The following is a 20191-nucleotide window of genomic DNA, read 5'->3' as shown; positions in this document are numbered from 1 at the left end:
GCAGGTCTGAGAGCTATTTCCTTTTAGGGGAAGTGAGTCACTGTAATAAGGCAGGGAGGGGCTCTCTGGGGACGATATCAACGCCAGGTTGGGGCAAATGATCTGTGGTGTGCTCAACACTTTTTTATTATTCCAATGCTTAGTCCGGTGCTGTTCTTCTATTTAGCCGTAATTCAGAGCTCATCTGTGTTGAATTTTCTCTGGAGGAAGTTTCGGTTTGGCGGTTTTAGCTCCGATTGCATGCGTTGTGATTGTCAGAAGAAGTTTTTTCTGACTCGTGAGACCGTAACACTGATGAGTCAATGTAGAGCTTAAGGAAACGTTGGAGCCCTATATTTGCAAAGGTTACATAAGGCTGTTTGTCAAACGTATGAGGTCCTGCGTCTTGATTTTCATACAGATTTTCTTCTTGCTAGTTCCGAACAGAACCCAGGGCAAACTGCCTTAACTCTCAGTTTATCATAATAGTACAGCAACTCCTCCTATTATTTTGTGGAATAATAATTTAAACTGTAAATGTCAAAAATATGACAGGGCAGGAAAAAAACTCAAACAAATACATTTGCCCGTAACCAGGTTGGTGTCACCAAACATCTCGCCGTGTCCAACTCAGATTTCAAAACCCAACTATACCAGGAAAAGATGAAGAAAAACAGTAAATCATCACATTTAAAATGCTGAAACTAAGCAATGTTTGACCCATTTGCATGATTGTGGGTGCTATTATTATATACATATACTATTAGCTATAGTCTGTGGAATTTGTACGTATATAAAATACAAAACAATAGTAACTGCCTGCTATTACATGATTTATTCCAGTTGAGTGTACAGATTCCATCGCTGTCTGGAAAAAAATTACTGGAACAGTTTCACTTGGGAAAATAAACATTTATAAAGTTACCTTTCCTTTATTTATTTCTCCTCGTCTCCCCTTCTTCTTTCTTTCCCCTCTTTTAACAGTTCTAGCCTTTCCTGCGTTCCTGCTCGGCATTGACCAGAACCGTCTGAAGGAGAAACTGACGAGCCGGAAGATGGACAGCAAGTGGGGGAATGCGGTGGAGTCCATAGACGTGACTCTGAATGTGGAGCAGGCGTGTTACACTCGTGACGCCCTCTCAAAAGCCCTGCATTCACGTGTGTTTGACTTCTTAGTCGAGGTATGATCTTACTGCTGTACAGCTCAGTGCAACTCAAATAAATATCCACATATTTTCCACGGATAATAAAGCCGCAATAAATCTACAGTAACCCACTCTTTTGATTTCAGTCCATCAACAAAGCCGTGGTGAAGGATCAACAGGAGTTAAATATTGGGGTGTTGGACATTTATGGATTTGAAATTTTCCAAGTAAGTGTTTTTTTGTTTGTTTTACGAGCTGACACATGGCAACCGGATGTTTACTCTGCAGCAACACATAAGTTAGATTAACAGGCATTAACTTAAACAGATTAAACATCACGGATGAAACTAATTTATTAAGTATGTGGATTAAGTCCCATCTCCTGATTGAGGCAGCAGACTTCAACATGCTCTTCTAAGCTGATTGTATCATTTGCTTAATAAGACATCCTTGATGCGTCAGGAGTTTACGAACCAAATGGAGATGTACTTGTTTTATTTGGCTTTGTAAGGATATCAAGGTTATGGTGCTGAGCATGATGACATCTACTCTGTAAGTTTAGTTTCTTTGTATGCACAATGTCAGATAAGGCCAGCTGCATTTTGGTGACCAAAGATTATTAACACAGGAAGATGCAGGCTGCAGTAGCATAAGGCTGAAAGCCCATTGTATGGGCTGTGAATTGCACAATATGGCCCTTCCTTTAATGCAAGCCAATCTGTGTGGAGCTCCTGCTCCAAACAATGGCCCCTGTGCTCAGAGGAAATCCGTCCTCTGCTAGAGGCAAATCTCACTTAGGCCTTGTGGGTTTTATTAACTACATCGTCTATTCATTAGAAAAACGGATTCGAGCAGTTCTGCATCAACTTCGTGAATGAGAAGCTGCAGCAGATTTTCATCGAGTTGACTCTGAAGGCGGAGCAGGTAACACCCTCCCACCCCCTGCACTCTTCTTCTTTTCTTTTTTCCTCTTTTTGAATTTGTAAGTTCTTCACATGTTTCATGTACTGACTCCGGACTCTCTTTTGCAGGAGGAATACGTGCAGGAAGGCATCAAGTGGACTCCCATCGAGTACTTCAACAACAAGATTGTCTGCGATCTCATCGAGAGCAAAGTAAACAAACAATAGATAAACAATACAGAGAACAAACTATGAGTTCACTGAGTTCACTGCTCCGACATTAGGTGCATCATTTTTAGAAAAACACAAAAGCACATAGTATAAATTGCCCTCGCATCATTTTACTTTAAAATAAATTGGCACATGTAGAGTAGTTTTGTTTTATATTGATATAGGGTTAGAGCTCCACAAGTTGCTGCCAAGTTCCTGCTCTGTTGCCAGGACTTGCCTCTTGATATCCTCAAATGTGCCTACGCACCTCTTAATTTGATTTATCTGCCCCACTGAGGGGTCTAATCCATGAAATCCACAACAAGGGCTTTACAACAAGCCTCCCCCTGAGAGGAGCGGGGGGGATCTGTATCGGTGCCTGACACTTCAGCTCTGTACACCAGACCCACTTTAGTTAATCCAGAGACAGAGACGCATGTTCTCTGAGTCCGACACACTGTTGCCACTGTGCACACACGGAGCAACACTGATCAGCTTTAATGGAGCCGAACAGGGCAAAGTGTGAGAGTAATGTTGGACAGAGTCCGAGCTTAACCTCACAATCTGATTTATTTTACAACTCTTTTAGATGCTTCTTTAGTGTCATAGAGATTTTGAAAGAACATTTTTGCGTGACTGATAAAGCTAGAAGCCTTAAATTTATTAATTCAAACTATACTTCAACCCATAAATACATAATAACACAATCATTTACTTTCCTAGAGGCTATAAGGTGACTTTGAATATCTAATTGATATTGATTTTACATAAAATACTAAGGAAACAACAAAACTACAGAAGTTGAAATACACAACATTTTTATTTAAACAATAACCTCAAAGAGTGCGTGGTTTAGAGGATGGATAGATGGATGAATTTAAACAATAGTTTTCCCATTGAAGTTGATGCTATTTCATTTTCTGTCAATCATATAGTTCAGGCAGCTATAGAACATATAAAACCTTGCATTGATATTTTCATTTGAGTCTTTTTATGACTTTGTTCCTCACTAATTATAAATAAAGTAGCGAAAGGTCAAAAATGATCTGCAGTATCAACAGTGTGTGAGCAATAGTGTTGTTAAATGAATATCATATGTTTCCTTTTGTGTTTTTCCCAGAATCCTCCAGGCATCATGAGCGTCCTGGATGATGTGTGTGCCACCATGCACGCGGTGGGCGAGGGAGCCGACCAGACCATGCTGCAGAAGCTCCGAGTACAGATCAACACCCACGAACACTTCAACAGCTGGAACCAGGGCTTCATCGTCCACCATTACGCCGGAAAGGTCAGTGTCAGTTTGAGTGCACATAGCCCAGAGTGAGTTCTCCCATTGAGCTCCTTATGAACACAGACACACACACACACAGAAAAACCTTGTGTTACTACTTGTTGCTGCTTGCAAAACAGAAAGATTTAATGTTCAATATAAAGTTTACAGCAGCTCTATGCACTTGTCTTTGCTTTGGTATCGACTGTAAATCAATTTGTAATGCCGGCTGCCTGCAGTTGGGAGCTGTAGCTTCTACAAATAGAAACTTATTAACATGTCATTTTTTATGGTGTTAGTGGAAGCCGTCCCCGTCACTCCCCACTTCTACGATCTGTCATAAATACCAGTTCTGCAGCTGCTGCTTTAATTCTGGAGTTTCTGTCATCATCTTCCTATTTTTAAACCTTCCAGCTCCCACTCATTCTTCTCTTCGTCATCTCCGAGCTCTGTTTTTTGACTATTTAAGGTCTGTTTGTAACAGTGCCTAGTGACGTCATGCATGCTAATCAGCTTTATTTCGCCCGTTCATTACAGTTCAGTAGATGCCTTTGTTTTGCCATCCTTCTTATTTCTGGTGGTCAGGGCCGAGGTCGTCCAGTGTCACTCTCCAGATGTGCGGCGGCCTCAGCCTGGCACACATGCCGCAGGCTTAATGAGCCTTGCCATAAAGACTTGAGGGGCTCCCATGACCGGGCTCAAAACATTCCTCCAGCCTCAGCCGACACTATAAGAGAAATAAAATGGTTTATTTTCTTCACTTTTAAACCACTGCTGGGTTTATAAGGGAGCTAATCCTGGGAGGTGTAAAGCCTGGATATGCAACCCATCATTTTCTTTCCCCGTAAAATTCAAGCCACTGATTTAGGTCAAAATATCAGTTACCATTTTTGTCATGGCACATTTACAGGTGTCACTTTTCCTTTTTGCAAGAGGTTTCAAATGGTTCCACCTCGTCCTCTTTGATTGACATGGAACCTTCCTCTGTCTCTCTCGTCCAGGTGTCCTACGACGCGGAGGGTTTCTGCGAGAGGAACCGAGACGTCCTATTTTCCGACCTCATCGAGTTGATGCAGAGCAGTGAAATGTAAGTAACTCCCATTTGCACATTGCACCAACAGGTGGTGAGGGTTTCTATGGCGCTCCACTTGAAAGAACCCTCGTATTGTGATGCATTTGGTTATAATTGAACACATGTGAATGAGAGCTTCAGATGCTCCAGTGCATCTGGGAACTGGTGGGAGTAGCAGAAGTGTGCAGGGCTGGGCCCTGCACACTTCTGTGCACTTCTGTACACTTCTGCCCTCTGCCCCAAATCACGTCTGGCTGCTGTCCCGGTCTGCAGCTTTATGGGGGTCTTCTCAGTCTGACCTTGAAAGTGGGGTCTCCCTCTGGGGAAACACAGTGGAGTCTGGTCCCCCTGTCTTGGTTCCTTGGCCTTTCTTTGTGTCAAAGGGGCCATCTGTGCAAACAGCCTGCAGACCTCAGCCACCGCTCGTCCCCTTTGTGTGTCGTGAGGCGTCACAGGCCATTATGCCAAATTCACATTCACGCACACGTGTTGTAAAATTACGCTTTTATCCAAAGCGACTTACATTTTTTAGAACACTCATCATTTTTATGAGGGGCCATCTAGGGGTTCAGTATCTTGCCAAGGACACTTAGGCATGCAGATGGGATAGAGTGGGATTCGAACCGGCAACCTTCTTGTTGCAGAGCACCCGCTCTATCCCCTAGGCCACGCTCTCCCCTTCACTCTGCAAACATGTGCACGTATAGATAGTTTGGCACCATCGTTCATAAAGGAAGCACGAGAAGGAAGGAAGCAGCCTCATTCCTTGGAGCAGCGGGTCTGAATAGAGAAGAAAGGAATGGGCAGTGTTGTCAGCTGGATAATATTAGAGGACTTGTGGTCTATTTGTACACACAACCTGCTGATCCTTTCTTCTGTGTCCATGGCCCTGAGCCTGATATGTCAAATCAAACAAATACCAATGTGGGAGCAAACTGGAAAGGGGCTGGAATTAGAAGGGGAAAAAAACGACATGAAAACGCACTTTGAAATAATAAAACAATAAACATCAAATGCAGCGACATATGCAAGTTGAAATATGTGGAATGCTCCGCTGCACTACATGTTCGACCAGGCCTGACGGTCTCCACATTTCTGCCTGAATGACAGATGTGGTGAAAATAATACTGATGAAATTGTTAACTACTTTGCTTATTATTAGATTTGACCTCCATCAGATTATATATACACGAGTATTTTAAATGTGTAACTTTTTAAAGTAAGTCTTTGAATAAGTCGGACATTTATAACCTAAGACTGCTAAGAAAAACTATAAGACATCATTGTTCATTTTATTTTACAGCTGCGAGTAAACCCTGGTGTTGTTAAAATACTCCTGTGTGTATTCATTTTCCTTAAAACAGGAACATGTTGATGCACAAGAATATGAGACATGAGTAACAAAAGAGTTCAATTGTGTTTTAATGAGATCAATATTTATATTTGGTGTCTTATTGTGGCTCAGTCCAGTTTGGCAGGTGGCGACGGATGTTCCTTTGTCACATTATATACACACATTTCTAGTTCTATTTAAAAAGTGAAACCTTCAGTTTTACTGTTAGTATAAATCTGGTCCTTGGTTGAGACAAATGTGAGGGATACACTCACACTCACACACTTGTTTTCCCACCAGTTCAGACCTTCCCAAGAGCTTCAGGAATTTAAACCATTGACCTCAGTAAAATGTCCTTGGTTCTTTAATCATTAACTTTTCTTTGTTTTTAGCCTCCATAGTAACTCATTATATATGTTTTTAGGTCTGTGATACTTTGTTTTGGTTGGAACGAGGATGATACCAGTGTTTCTGTGTCCTCACTCCGTGTCCTCCCTCTCTCCCCCTCACAGCGCTTTCATCAGAGCACTGTTTCTAGAAAACCTCAACGCTGAGAAGAAGGGTAGACCCTCAACTGCAGGCAGCAAAATAAAGGTGTGTGTTCAGTAATGTATGCTTGTGTGTGTGTACACCTGCCCCTCCGCCTTGTCAGGGCGGCTGTTGGAGGGGCCTTCGTAAAGAATATGTGCATTAGTCATTCATTCTCAGTGTTTTGGTTTTTCATGACTTTGACATCGTGATCCTCAGTCTCATCATCGTCTTCTTTCCTCTGTCTTGATATTTGCTCAAACTACTCTCCTCAGAGACAAGCCAACGATTTGGTGAGCACGCTGATGAAATGTACCCCGCACTACATCCGCTGCATCAAGCCCAATGAAACCAAGAAGCCCAGAGACTGGGAGGAGAGCCGGTAAGTTTCACTGTGGCCCCTCACAGTCACACACACACACACACACACACACACACACACACACACACACACACACACACACATTAGAGACAGCCACCATCCACGGCCTGTATGGATCATTATATGTAAGAGTTCTCTGAAGCAGCAAAGTGAGAGGAGAGTAGAGACTGAGAAGAACAAAACACACTTATCAACTTGACTTACTCCGACTTGGTGATGAGTTTTCCTTTTTACATTTGAAAAACCCAGCTGGAGATTGTTTGGATCAGTCAAGTTCACAACAACAGGAACATTCTGGAGAGGGGGGGGGGCACCAGGGTAGAGCAGGTACAAGGTCAGATATGAAGTAGAAATTCCCCTGCGGCGATCCCATGTTTTCTTTAAACACATCAACCTCGGCATTGGCTCTTACAGCTCAGTGCTCTTCTTGAACTCAAACATTTGTCAGAATCTTCTTCGTGTATGACTCCTCTTTTTCTTCAAGAGATATTCGTAAACACCAAATTCATTCAACTAAGTTATCCATCATTATCCCCATATTATATTTTGCGTTTGGTACAATCACCCTTCCATTTACATTTTGATATACACAGGCCTGTCTCTTTAGTTCTCACACAACCAAGACATCTTATTTTGTATTTTTATTTAATCTTTGTCTTCAGACTTAGTCATGTGAGATGTGTCGGAGACATTCCCCCGCCGCTCTTTATCCCTTTGTTTCAGCTTCCCGCTCTTTCTTCCTTGCTCGCAGGCGTCAGGCACTACATGTTCAGTTTTGTTGTGCGGTCGTATTGTTCAGGGCCGATGACCTTCCTGTTGTGAGTCGGGCACAGGGTGGCTCATTAATTAGCAACGGAAGCGCTGTTTTCACAGGAAGTCTGAGTGCACTAAGTAGTCCTTAAGTTCTTATTGTGAGGAAAAAGTTTGCAACACGCAGCTGTTTTACATACAATGACCTGTGATAGGTCCTTCTGCTAGTGGAGAGGAAGCTTCTTGTGCTGAAGACATGGCAGCTAATATACGAGTGAAATGCAAAGTTGTGGGTATCAATCTCAATGTCATCTGGAAGGGCACTTTGAGAGTGTTTACTTCTGCTGATTGGCCACTTTATCAACATATATGTCCAGAATATTGCAGCATCAGATACATACACCATGCACACAAAGGAACTGCTTACATTACACAACACAGTATAGTGAAAGGAATATTTGTATACTTGAGGAAAGAGCATTCGCCTAAAAATACTTGATTTTATTCTGAAAATGTGGATCATTATCTGGATCTGCCCCCAATTCGGTTCACAAATATTAGCAGTTTAAAGATCTGTGTATTCATTCTGGTTGAAATACGTCCTCATTGACATTGTTATAGAAAAGAAAGTGAAAGTAAAATGTCATATTCAAGGTCTTCCCTGATCCAAACCGTATCCTTCCACCAAGGTTCATGGAAATCAGTCCTGTAGTTGGCAGTTGTGCTGATCAATTAACTGTTCATTCTCTGCTCATGTCGAATCCGGTTTCTTTTTGTCTCGTCTTCAGAGTGAAGCACCAGGTCGAGTATCTGGGTCTGAAGGAGAACATCAGGGTGAGGCGTGCTGGCTACGCCTACCGCAGAGTCTTCAAGAAGTTCCTCAACAGGTAGCTCAGCTCACCCTCACAGCACGGCCACATGTGCTTCTGACGGGGATCTTGTTTGAAAGTTTAATGGTCTCCATGCTAATATATTTAAAAAAAATGAGTATTCCACTTTGATAATTCGGACAGTCATTCAGTCACAGATGACCAACACTCAGCATCAAGCAAATATTCCCGTAATAAATTCCAGATTTCAAAATAAAAGTGAATAAATATTCATGTATGGAACAAATCTCAACATATACATATATTGAAAATGGAAAAGCAGACAATGAAATAGAACCATTAAAGACTCTTTAGTTTCCCCTTTTTAACCAGTTACCACACCAGCAGTATGTTCATTAAGTAGTTGTTGTTGAATTAAACATACTTGAGTTTTACCTGAAATGGCTCTAATATGATTTTTTACCATTCAGGTATGTGAGTGATAAATATCCAGATTTTAGGTTTTTGGAATTCGATTCAGGACAGAAAACATTGAGTTTGTCCCGCATCAACATTTGAGCTTTGAACCAGTGTCCTATTGTGCAGATAAACAAACACCCTGTTATCCAAACCCATACAAGCAGCCCATCTAATGCCAAGTTCTTCAAAACCTCCTGGTGCTCAGGTACGCCATCCTGACCAAAGAATCCTGGCCAACGTGGCGAGGAGACGAGAAACAAGGCGTCCTTCATCTCTTACGCTCCGTCAACATGGACCAGGATCAGTTCCAGCTCGGTCGCTCCAAGATCTTCGTTAAAGCCCCGGAGTCGGTACGTTTGTCGTCTGCCGTCCACCATGTGTCCATCGTGTCTTCTGCTCTGCTGCACTTTGTAAACCCACATGTTTATCAGAAAGCTTTCCAGGAAAATGCACTACAGGGCAAAAAAACTTGCAGACCAAGTTTTTCACGTGTTGTTCTTGTGTTGAGGGAAAACCCAGATCACATGTCAGAAAGTCCACCGGTACGTGAAGGTCTGTTTGTAAGAAGGGAGAAAACTGAACGTGCTCATTTTACACGAAATACCATAAATGGGCACTAATGTCCCAAATCATGCTGAAATCCTTGTAGCAGGGGAGGAGATTGAACCCGACTCTCGCACCACGTCAGCACTGAGTCAACACCGCTCTGCAACTAAAACATAAGCACAGACTGTGGTTGCAGAGTTTGGGGGGGGGGGACATCGTAAAGGCTCGTCTTTTTCCACCATAATTGCCCTTTTTTCATGACTCCTATGAAAGCAGCACTTGTGTGACGCCTGTGCGCTCACTTGTTGACATTTGTACACTTTGTGCACAAATGAGCATGCATGTGTACACACACACACACACACACACACACACACACACACACAGACACACACACACACGGATGTATGTTTAGAAGCTTATACACAGGCATCTTAGTCTAAATTCAAGCCTTACAGCTGACCCTGAATGCCTGCACTTATTCTCGCAGCCAGGCACTGCCAAGAGGGTCCCATCCCCCCACTGGGCCAGACTGAGAGTCCAAGTCATGGAGGTGTGCTTATGAAAAGGCAAATATCACACAGGGCGGGCCGCTGAAATGAGCTGCCAGGCTTCTCAAAACAGCTCTGTGTGATAAGACACTGACACCAGTTAATTAGTCGTAGGACTGAGGCTTTTTCTTTTTCGGGTTGGATAGAATTAGTTTGTTTGACATGAAGCCAGATGTAGGAGAAGAGCTGCTCCCTCCAAGTGTTGATGGATGAGCTGATGGGTCACTGTCAGTCAGAGGTCTCACCACCAGGCTGCACTGGGGGCTGCACTGGGGGCTGCACTGGGGGCTGCACTGGGGGCCGCACTGGGGGCCGCACTGGGGGCTGCATTTGGCTTTAAATCCCTCCATTATTTAGAATCTATAAATAGCATACAAGCATTTATTTAATGGTTTATCACACATCGTTATGTAGCTGCTGTAGGGACATTTAAATGTTGACTACTTGTCAGCCTTTATAGTTTTTCACATGATGACTTTTGCAATTTTGTTCATTACCTGTTTATACAGCAGATAGTTAATTACTCATATAGCATAATTATATACAAGTGTGTCAATCATTAACTAACAGAATGATTCATTAAATGTGAGTTGTTACTGACTAACTTAGCAAGTAACTACATTATTCCTGCAAACATAAATACTTTCTTTCTATAATAAAGATCAGTGATAGTTGCAGTCACAATAATGACTCTTCTTGGATTTGTCGCCGTTCTGGTGAAAAACGCTTGGTTGTGTAGTTCCCTTGTCTCAATCAGTGACTCAGTACATTTTTCTCCTCACAGCCATTGTGGTTAAAGTTTGTTTTCCATCACGTTGTGTTTTGGTTTTGCTCGTGGTCGGTTCCGGCCCAGTCGCCCTGTGGCCTGTGGCCGGCCCAGTCGATGCCAGTCCCGTCTCAGCAGCGAGGCAGTGGGCAGGATGTTTAGACTGGGTGGGAGAGGACACAGAGTGTGATTGCATATCTACAGGCTTACAGGAAATGACATGGACTGGTGAGAAGACTGGTGGTCGTCAGCTCCTTGTACAGGAAATTATGAAATGACTTTATGGCCAAAGAATAAATCTATATATTTTTTATATAATGGTAACCATTATATTTATACACAATATCAAAAAATCGTGCCACCTGTTTAATCTGGAAAACAAGATACTAACATAATCCTATTATAATTCAAGTAAAATAAAAACACAGAAACATCAGGAGAGTCACAAGTGATGGATCCCTCTCACTCTAACTGGACATAAGTGCAATAGAAGTCCAGTTTAACAGAGCACGTCAACAAAATATATATATTTAAAATATAAAAGATATTTTCTAACATTGAGGTTTATGTTATAAGCTTCTATGCAAAAAACAAATGTTACGTTGCTACTCTATAGAACGATCTGATCTCAGCACTCGGCTGTTCCTGCTGTCAGATAGGGATCAGGACAGTTCAGTGGTTGAGTTGTTAATGTTATCAGTGACACCGGGGTTTGGTGTATTCACCTGCACACCGGTATGTTCAGTATGGGTGTGTTCTCATTCCTTGTGTCAGTGTTCTTGTCTCTTACATTGTTATCTTCTCTTTGTCTCCTCACAGCTCTTTCTGCTGGAAGAGACGAGGGAGCGCAAGTTTGACGGCTACGCCAGGACCATCCAAAAGGCCTGGAGGAAATATTTGGCCCGCAAGAAGTACGTCCAGATGAGGGAGGAAGGTGAGTCACGCAACAGGTCACGGCTTTATCTGTTTATCCGCCTCCCTCCGTCGTGCTCTTCTCACTCTCTCCTCCTCCTCCTCCTGGGCTTGTCTAGCTTCTGACCTGCTGGTGAATCGAAAGGAGAGGCGGCGACACAGCATCAACAGAAACTTTGTAGGAGACTACCTGGGCATGGACGACCGGCCCGAGCTGCGGCAGTTTCTGGGAAAGAGAGAAAAGATCGACTTTGCAGACAAGGTCACAAAATACGACCGTCGCTTCAAGGTTGGTTTTGCTCCGGCTCCGTCTGCAGCCTGTTCTCTTTCTTTCCTTCAGCTAAAGAACATCTATGGAGTTTTTTGTGTGTTTTTCTGCCCTGTAGGGAATCAAGAGGGACTTGATCCTGACGCCGAAGTCGGTGTACCTGGTTGGAAGAGAGAAGGTGAAGCAGGGACCAGAGAAAGGTCAGGTGACCGAGGTGATGAAGAGGCGGATCGAGGTGGAGAAGATCTTGGCCGTATCACTCAGGTACGAACTAGTCCAAGAATTATAGAATTATATAAATAGGAATACTCAGTGATATAAAAGCCAGTGTCAATCATTTTTAAAAGAGGTTTCCATCATGGAGAGGCAACACCGAGCACTGGTAGCACTGGTCCAGATTCCCTTGCTTTTTCTGTTGTTTTTCTAAGCAGAGGATAAGTATGATCCTCCACAGCGTAATTTCAGTTTTCAAACATCCGGACCCAGCTTCTTCTTCTTCTTTGGTTTTTCTACGGACCGGGTCCTTTTTTGTCCGTCAAATCAAGCTGCTGCATCAATGCACAGACACGAAAAGCCATCTCTGACAGATTTGTCCATTCTAGGCTACTGTAGAACCATGACGGTGCAACATGGCGATTTCTTGTTTGAGCACTTTGTAACCTGGTTTAAATGAGAGATACAGAAATGAAGTATTATGATGATGATTATTATGGTTGGATAGGATTGAATTTGAAACCTCTGTGTGTGCTGCTGCGAGCAGAGACCAGTGGGTGATGATTAGTTTCCACAACAAGACACGGGCTGTTCAATGAGCAGCAGAATGTTTTGCAGAGATCCGCCATATAATCTGTAGACAATGCAAAGAGCGGTGGATCTACTTCAAGGCCACAGCCTGTCTTCCCAATCACACTGGAGGTATGTGGAGATTATTAAAACGACCTCACGTATTCCTCTGTGTCCCTGTTTGTAATGTTGCCGCAGAAATGTTGCCTGTGATAATGAACCATCAAAAACACTCTGGGTGAAAGAATGTGGACTCGTTCTCTACAAAGAAAAAAGAGGGGAATAAAGGAAGAGGAACTGAAAGAGTCGCGGGGCCTTTGTTGTTGATGGGAACTCTGTATAATGGGTTTGAGAGGTAGGAATCACGGAGCTGCTGGTGCGAGCATGTGGCTTTCGAGTCACTGGGGTAATACGGACCAGGTGGCGCAGTGAACGAAAGCAGGAGTCGTAAAGAGCTCATCAGAGAGAAGCTCCACTTCACTGGGAGGAACAAAGTATCCCTGTGTGGGTTACGGGGCACAGGCTGTCTTCCCTCTTCAGATGTGAGCGGCCCCCGGGAGGCTCCCTCTGTGGGGCTATGCAAATGTGAAAGACGATTCCGACGCGTGAGGCTTCATCGAAAAGGACAAAAGCAACAAAAGCAGCTGTGAGATTTCTTTCTGACCCTTTAACGGGGTGCGTCCTCTTCGTGTCTTTGCAGCACGATGCAGGACGACTTCATGATCCTCCACGAGCAGGAGTACGACAGCCTGCTGGACTGCGTCTTCAAGACCGAGTTCATCAGCCTGCTGTCCCGCAGGTTCGAGGAGAAAACACAGAGGAAGCTACCACTCAAGTTTAGTAACACGTAAGTCGACACACGCAGCACGATCCCAGACAACCACACACTCCAGACACAGCACATGATCGTATACTTCTGACTCTGGTGTTTGAATACTTCATCAGTTGAAAGTGAATCAATCAGATACTTGTTTGAACTCAAATTTTGTATTAACTTTTAAAATGAATGATGCTCCTTAGCAGGCAGCCTGACTGTGATGCGTTCAAAAAAAGGATCCATGAATCCATGATGCGTTTTGTGGGTTTTAAAATCGAAACGTGACGATCAACAGAAAATATCGGAGCCCTACTCCCGTCTTTGTCTATAACCGGCCAAACAAATTTAAGAGTTAAAAAATAAGAGATAGCACACCCCCTGGAGCTTTTACCAGGGGGTTAAATAAACAATAACAAACACTTTGGCTACACATACTATGACAAAAAACTCATAGTTGTCCCAACGATGTCGTTTTCAGACTGGAGTTGAAACTGAAGAAGGAGAACTGGGGCTTCCTGAGCGGCGGCGGCACCCGGCAGGTATTGTTCGTCCAGGGTCAGGGAAACGAAGCCGTCCTGAAGCCTACCAGCAAATCCCTGCAGGTCAGCATCGGCCCCGGGCTTCCCAAGAACACGCGTGAGTATAAACAGCCCCGCGAACGAGCCTTAAAAAAAAAAACATCTGACTCTCGGAGTTGAACCTCATCTCTCGGAGTAGATGATGTCAGAGGCTCATTAGCACAGATGTTTAAAATATAACCATAGAAAAGTATACCTGTATAAGAGGATGTATCTATCGCAGACTTCACATTTATTGGTAATTTAGTCTCATGTCTACCATATGTGAGACTAAAGGAGACTACACCTGTATTTCAAGCATAACCTAGGGAACATTCACACTTTGTTGATCCAATATAAGAGGTGTGGAAACACTTGTTGGGACCATTTGCAGGAAGTTGAGAGAGCGGCAAACACCAGAAGAAGATAAAGATCCAGAAACAACCTCAGGATTTGCTTGTAGTCTTCACCTTAGAAGATATAATGTTTGAAAGACGAGGACGTTCATTTTGCTGCTAGAAAATAATATAATACCCTGATTGACTGTTTCATTCATTTTATCCATTCAAACTGAAAGACAATATTTTCTATGCACTTGTTGACAAGAGTTAACGATACAAAAGCAGAATTGGCAACAGGCCGACATCAGACACACAAACCAATCTATGTCAAGTACGTCATACAAAAGTCTCCAGTCCGCTCCTCAAGTTTCAAACTACAACTAACTGGATCAAATGTTAAAATGTCAAAATGTTTCTCCATTCCTACAATTCCTCTCAACATCATGTCAGATATTAACCTCCTGAAAATCTCTTCCTCAGGCCCCACCAGGAAGAGCTTCACTCAGAGTCGCACCAACACGTCCAGAACCCACCAGAACATCCCAGCACGGGCTGCACCAGGACCTCCAGGTACATGGACCCTCACAGTGATCCAGCTCCTCTTCTACACTGTCCACAACACAGCATCACACAAACCCATACTTTGTTTCTTCTCCACAGGCTCTCACCAGAACGGTGGCCTGAAAAACTCCAACCACGCAGCCAATCAGAGGAACTCGCAGCATCACAGCCAGAGGCCGCCGCCGTCCGGCAACTCAACGCGCCCCTTCCTGCCCAGCAACATCAGCCAGCTGAAGGAGCGAGGCGGCAGCCGGCCGCCGCCCAACCTGGACTGTCTCAAAGTGCCTGATCAAGGAGCTGCAGGGTGAGAAACCCAAAACACACACACACACACAGTACACGCAGAAGTAGATGAAATAACACACACTAACATGTAAGTGCTATGAGGATGGGCCGTATTAGGTGGAAGACAAAATGTTCAACCCTTCACACTCCAGCAGAAGTTTATCACATCTTCTGGTCGGTTTCATCTTGTGAAAACTCTTTTCAGTTCTCTCGCTAAGTGGTAAACAATTCTAAAGCTTTATTATAATCCTCAGTGCAGGTGACTCGATTTCTTTGGAGATGTTGTGTAACTTTGTGTAGATCAAATTCATACGTTCAGCTCAAAGCTCCATAATAAAAATCATACACCTGCACGCTTAACACCTGAAAATAAAAAGTGTTGTGAGTGATACAAAGCTGGTGATAAGCAACAAAGGTAAAAGTCAAGGGGAGAGCTCAGTTTCCCGTGGCACAAAGGGCAAGTTGTTGGATCTCTGGGGAGACTAGACTTCCTTTTCTCTTTCCATCATATTTCATTAGTCTCATTTATCAACTCATCAGCTGAAAAATGCTGTTTATTGACCCTGAACCTAATACAGTCCAATGCCGTAGCAGTGTGATTCACAGTTCATAGTTTATGATCATTATTTGTTATATAAGTGTGACTTCTCTGTGTAAATAAACGTACAAACTCACATAGGACTCACATAAGACACATTTATTTATGTTTGATGAAGTCCGGATGTCTTGGGGTGCAAACAGCCTCTCTGCACAAAGCCGTAAAGCTCTCAGGCTGTTCTATGTCTATGTGGACACACTCATACACGCACCTGTGTTTCTGTGATGTGACATAATCTGGATGATTTATTCTTTTGTAGCAATGGAGACAGACGAGCAGCTTCCAATGGAGGAATGTGAGTTGGAGTGTTTGCGGTGTTTCTGGTGGTGGTGGTTCACGAGCAGCAGATCTTCCGGCAGCAGCACATGTCGATGCTTCTTCTCTTGTTTGATTTGATTTGATCTTCCCTGGAAATGAAATAGTTCAACCTCGCTAAAAGAGCCGACTGTAGCACACAACTAATATTTCATTTTCTGCTGCTGATGCTCATTGTAGTGGATGTCAGAGGTGACCTGTGTGGACGCATCTTTCACTTGTGTCATGAAAGACAAGAGTTTTTTTAGTGAAAGAGTTCCTGCTGTGCCTCGGGGATCCTCTTCACTAAACAAATTCATGTACACGGTCAAAACTGGAAGACATATATTTTAATTCAGTTAATAAAATATATTGTATAAACTAACTACTTCACTCTGTGCTCACTGCTCCCTGAGGTGACGCCACCTAAAGTAGTTGATCCTCAGTTAGTCGAGTTTTTATGAAAAGCACTAGAGCACCATCTTGTGGCTAATGTGTGAACAGCTGGAAAAAAATCACAATATTTACAGTTTCAAAAAAATCGAAATTGGAGTATTTTCGTACAGTGAAACAAGATGGTGATCATGCATGCACTCGTATGTTGGGATATACTCTATGACAGTGTAATATCCCATTTAAAAAGCCCTCATCTGAGTTTCCTTCACAGCCACTGCAGCACAGTGAACTCAATCTGTCACTTCTGGTCCGCCTGCACGAAGCTCGTCCTGACAGCCCTGTGGTGTCTCTCTTTGTCTCATGATCCCTCAGAGCCCACAGACCCTCGGCCAGCCGACCTGCACCAGGAGGAGGACGACCCAAACCCGCCCCCAAACCCAAGCCCCAGGTGCCGCAGTGCAAAGCTCTGTACGCCTACGACGCCCAGGACACGGACGAGCTCAGCTTCAACGCTGACGATCTAATCGACCTCATCAAAGAGGGTGAGCGCACAGCAGCACTCTCTCTTTCTGAAGGTAGAGGGGGGTCGTCCGCTAAGCAGGAGGCCGGTGGTTCGATCCCCAGCTCCCACAGGCTGCATTCCAAAGTGTCCTTGAGCAAGATATTGAACCCCAAATCGTGTATAGCACCTTTGTATAGAATTACTGTATGAATGTGTGTGTGACTGTGACCGGTTTTGTACAGTAAAGCACTTGTGTGTAAACTTTGGTGACATCTAGTGGTGAAGTTTCACGTTGCAGCTGATTACCCCTCACCTCATCTCACCCTTCCAAACATGAACTAGAACCTGTGGGAGCCTTCAGTTGTGATAGAAAGTCAAAAGATGTTTAGTTTGTCCAGTCTGGGCTTATGTAAAAAACATGTCTGCCTCTGGAGAGAGGATCTGCTCCAAATGTAAATATAAAATATTTAAATTTAAAGGGCCAGTTCTAGGGTGAATAAAAAAAATGATTTGTACAGTTTAGATGAAACACACTAGTGAAAACATCACCAGGATTTTTCTATTCAGTTTCTACCAATAGATCCTTTCACCTAAATCTTAAGACTGGAAAAGCTGTAATATGATACTGTCCATTTATCGGTAATAAACGTCTTTATTCTTCTCATCCTCTCGGTTTGAGACTGTAAACTAACTGAGTCATGTTTTCTCCAGATGCATCAGGATGGTGGATGGGACGCCTGCGTGGAAAGCAGGGACTTTTCCCCAACAACTACGTCACCAAGATCTAAGAGCTGCAGGTTTCCAGCACACGGAGGAGGGAGCCGGCGTGGAGCCAGGAGCACCGCGAGCTTCCCCGAGGAGAGAACCTCCCGCTTCCTCCACTTTCTGCATCGCGGTGCACGAGGGCCACCCTCGGCTCTGCCACCAGACCAGAAGACCGTCAGGCCCGACAGCGAGGCTCCGCTTCAGAGACAAGAACACTGTTTGACCCAGGGGTCTGGTTCCCTCCTCAGTCCCTTTGAGTAGTGAACAAAAACTATTTATTGTATTTATAGCTTTCTGTGTTCTCCTCGCTGCCATTTATATTCTTGCAGAGGATTTGAGCGCAAACGTTTTGAAGCGCTGGAATGAAGTATGCTTTATCTGTGGGACCAGGCTGTGATTTACTTTCATTTTTCAACTTGTCGTCTTTCGATGAAGGTGTGATCTCCGGAGCGCGGGCGGTCGCCTCGGTGTCCGGGCTGCTCTACCAGGTTTTATTTATTTTTGATGCAAAAGCTGTAACTGCTTCCTCGGGAAAGGACGCTCAGTAAATCACCAACACTGTGATTGTTTTTTTTAACGATTTTTACCAAAGGAATATAAATTTGAACAGGTCTGTCCGAGGGCAGCTGGGTGACTCACCTGGAAAAAAAAAACCACCTTCATCTTTGTTTGTTTTTTGTTTGTTTTTCTATCACACCAGTATACTTAACCTACAGAGTCGAGGCCATACTGTAAGCTGAGCATGCTGTCTGTGGTGTATTAGCACTTTATTGGTACAGGTACTACCTTCGGATACAGACACCCGTCACTCGTTCATGCCACAGCCAGTAAGTTTAGTCTATGAAGGACAGGTTGCCAAGCTAAAGCAATAAGCCCAGTTACTGAGGAGAAGAAGTTGTTTACATGAGATGATGAAACTAAACGGGCGTCGTAGAGCTGATTCTGTATATGTGTTTTTCATATTTAGGAACGTGCCTGTCGTTGGGTAGATTTTAAATTATTCTTTTTTTGTATTTTCTCTGAAGGATCTTAGCGTTCTTAGTTCTTTTTTCTGCTTTTGATATTCACGGAGGGCTGCTTTGTTTCCCTTGCGGCTACAGATAGTTAATAATAGTTGTCACACACGAGGGTGAATGGATTTTTGTTTTTCGTCAAGCTGTTTTGGTAGAAAGAAGACGATTTGTTCCCATTTTTCCACGGCACTAAAAAGAATTCCTTTTTCGCTTCTGCTTGATTGTTTCTGCACATCCTTTGCACTGCTGTTGAATTACTCACACATTCCTTTAGTCATTTGTTTTTATTTTGTTTCCATTGAATAACCACATTATACTCGAGTCAGTAAAGAGACATGCTGGGACTTCTTGTCACAGATCTTCCTCATCATCAAATATAGTGTGATCTTGGATGGTTTAAAACATCCTTGTGCAATACAAAAACAGTAGATGAACCTTTTAATGAAGCATGTAATATTGTATATTGAACTGCTTTTTTGTTTTATTAAAACGATCATTAAATGAATGACCATCAATCTGAGGTTTCTCTTTTTTATCTCACACGCATGACACCAGGGCTGCGTGGCTCAGTGTCAGATACACGTTTACACGTAATAATATTAATAAACTTATGTTGAACAGAAGCCAAACTGCCATAAAATCTGGATGAGGAAATAACTAAAACCACCGAACTCTATTTTTTTAATAGATGTATTTTTGTATTAATTTTTAAATTATAAAGAGGTTGAATTTAAGAATAATAAATGCTGTTAGCAGGATGAAAAATGAAATGAGAAGAACCCATTACATCTGGAAAGCAGATCTAGACAATGGGCCGAGCCAGGATTGTTTTTGAAATGGGTTTGCCTTTGCGGAGGTTTGTGTCTCTGAATGTTCTTCTAGTTTCTTTAAACTACTGAACAGATTTTGGTGGAAAGACAGGACATGGGGGAAAAAAGAGTCTGGATAAAGAGACAACTCCAGGATTTCCTTTTTGGTGGATTTATGTTTTTCCCCCCAAATTCATCGGCAAGTTTAGGGGATTATTATCTGAGTGAATGCAATTTGAATGTGGATTCAGAAGGGGACTTGTCGGCCTTAGCAGAGGGATTCACTTTATTTAGTGCCATTCTAGTTGATCCAGTTTCTTATGTGACAACCTTTACAGTTCTCCTACCCGGACCTGAAGAGACTTTCAATTAACGACACTCATATAATATAATATATATAATATATAATATATAATATATATATATATGAGTAGCCGTGCAGCGATCGTTTCGGCGTCGAGGCATGAACGAACGCAAAAGAACGCGTTCATTGAACACGTTCACTTTTATGACGAACAGATCGCAACTCAATAAGAAATAATGAATTTGAACGGTGAACACCGTTCA

General features: G+C 43.1%; 1 protein-coding gene across 2 annotated transcripts in view; it reads left to right on the top strand.

Annotated features, from left to right (window-relative positions):
* Positions 1–19330, top strand: part of myo1ea (myosin IEa) — a 48384-nt gene extending 29054 nt beyond the window's left edge. Inside the window, exons 10-29 of one of the 2 annotated variants that reach the window (XM_062385580.1) lie at positions 964–1160; positions 1271–1351; positions 1962–2048; positions 2156–2239; positions 3357–3524; positions 4508–4593; positions 6424–6505; positions 6715–6821; positions 8360–8458; positions 9066–9210; positions 11543–11657; positions 11755–11924; positions 12022–12167; positions 13387–13533; positions 13982–14139; positions 14882–14971; positions 15062–15266; positions 16105–16140; positions 16908–17077; positions 17749–19330. In XM_062385580.1, coding sequence (XP_062241564.1) covers positions 964–1160; positions 1271–1351; positions 1962–2048; positions 2156–2239; positions 3357–3524; positions 4508–4593; positions 6424–6505; positions 6715–6821; positions 8360–8458; positions 9066–9210; positions 11543–11657; positions 11755–11924; positions 12022–12167; positions 13387–13533; positions 13982–14139; positions 14882–14971; positions 15062–15266; positions 16105–16140; positions 16908–17077; positions 17749–17825 — 2450 coding nt within the window. In that variant the 3' untranslated portion in view covers positions 17826–19330. The remainder of the gene's footprint in view (positions 1–963; positions 1161–1270; positions 1352–1961; positions 2049–2155; positions 2240–3356; positions 3525–4507; positions 4594–6423; positions 6506–6714; positions 6822–8359; positions 8459–9065; positions 9211–11542; positions 11658–11754; positions 11925–12021; positions 12168–13386; positions 13534–13981; positions 14140–14881; positions 14972–15061; positions 15267–16104; positions 16141–16907; positions 17078–17748) is intronic. The other variant, XM_062385590.1, reaches the window with a different exon arrangement.
* The last annotated feature ends 861 nt before the right edge of the window (positions 19331–20191 follow it).

The sequence above is a fragment of the Platichthys flesus genome, chromosome 1 (genome assembly GCF_949316205.1).
Source record: "Platichthys flesus chromosome 1, fPlaFle2.1, whole genome shotgun sequence".
NCBI lineage: Eukaryota > Metazoa > Chordata > Actinopteri > Pleuronectiformes > Pleuronectidae > Platichthys > Platichthys flesus.
The sequence above is the reverse complement of the archived record's forward strand: the minus strand, read 5'-3'. Positions and strand labels throughout refer to the sequence as shown.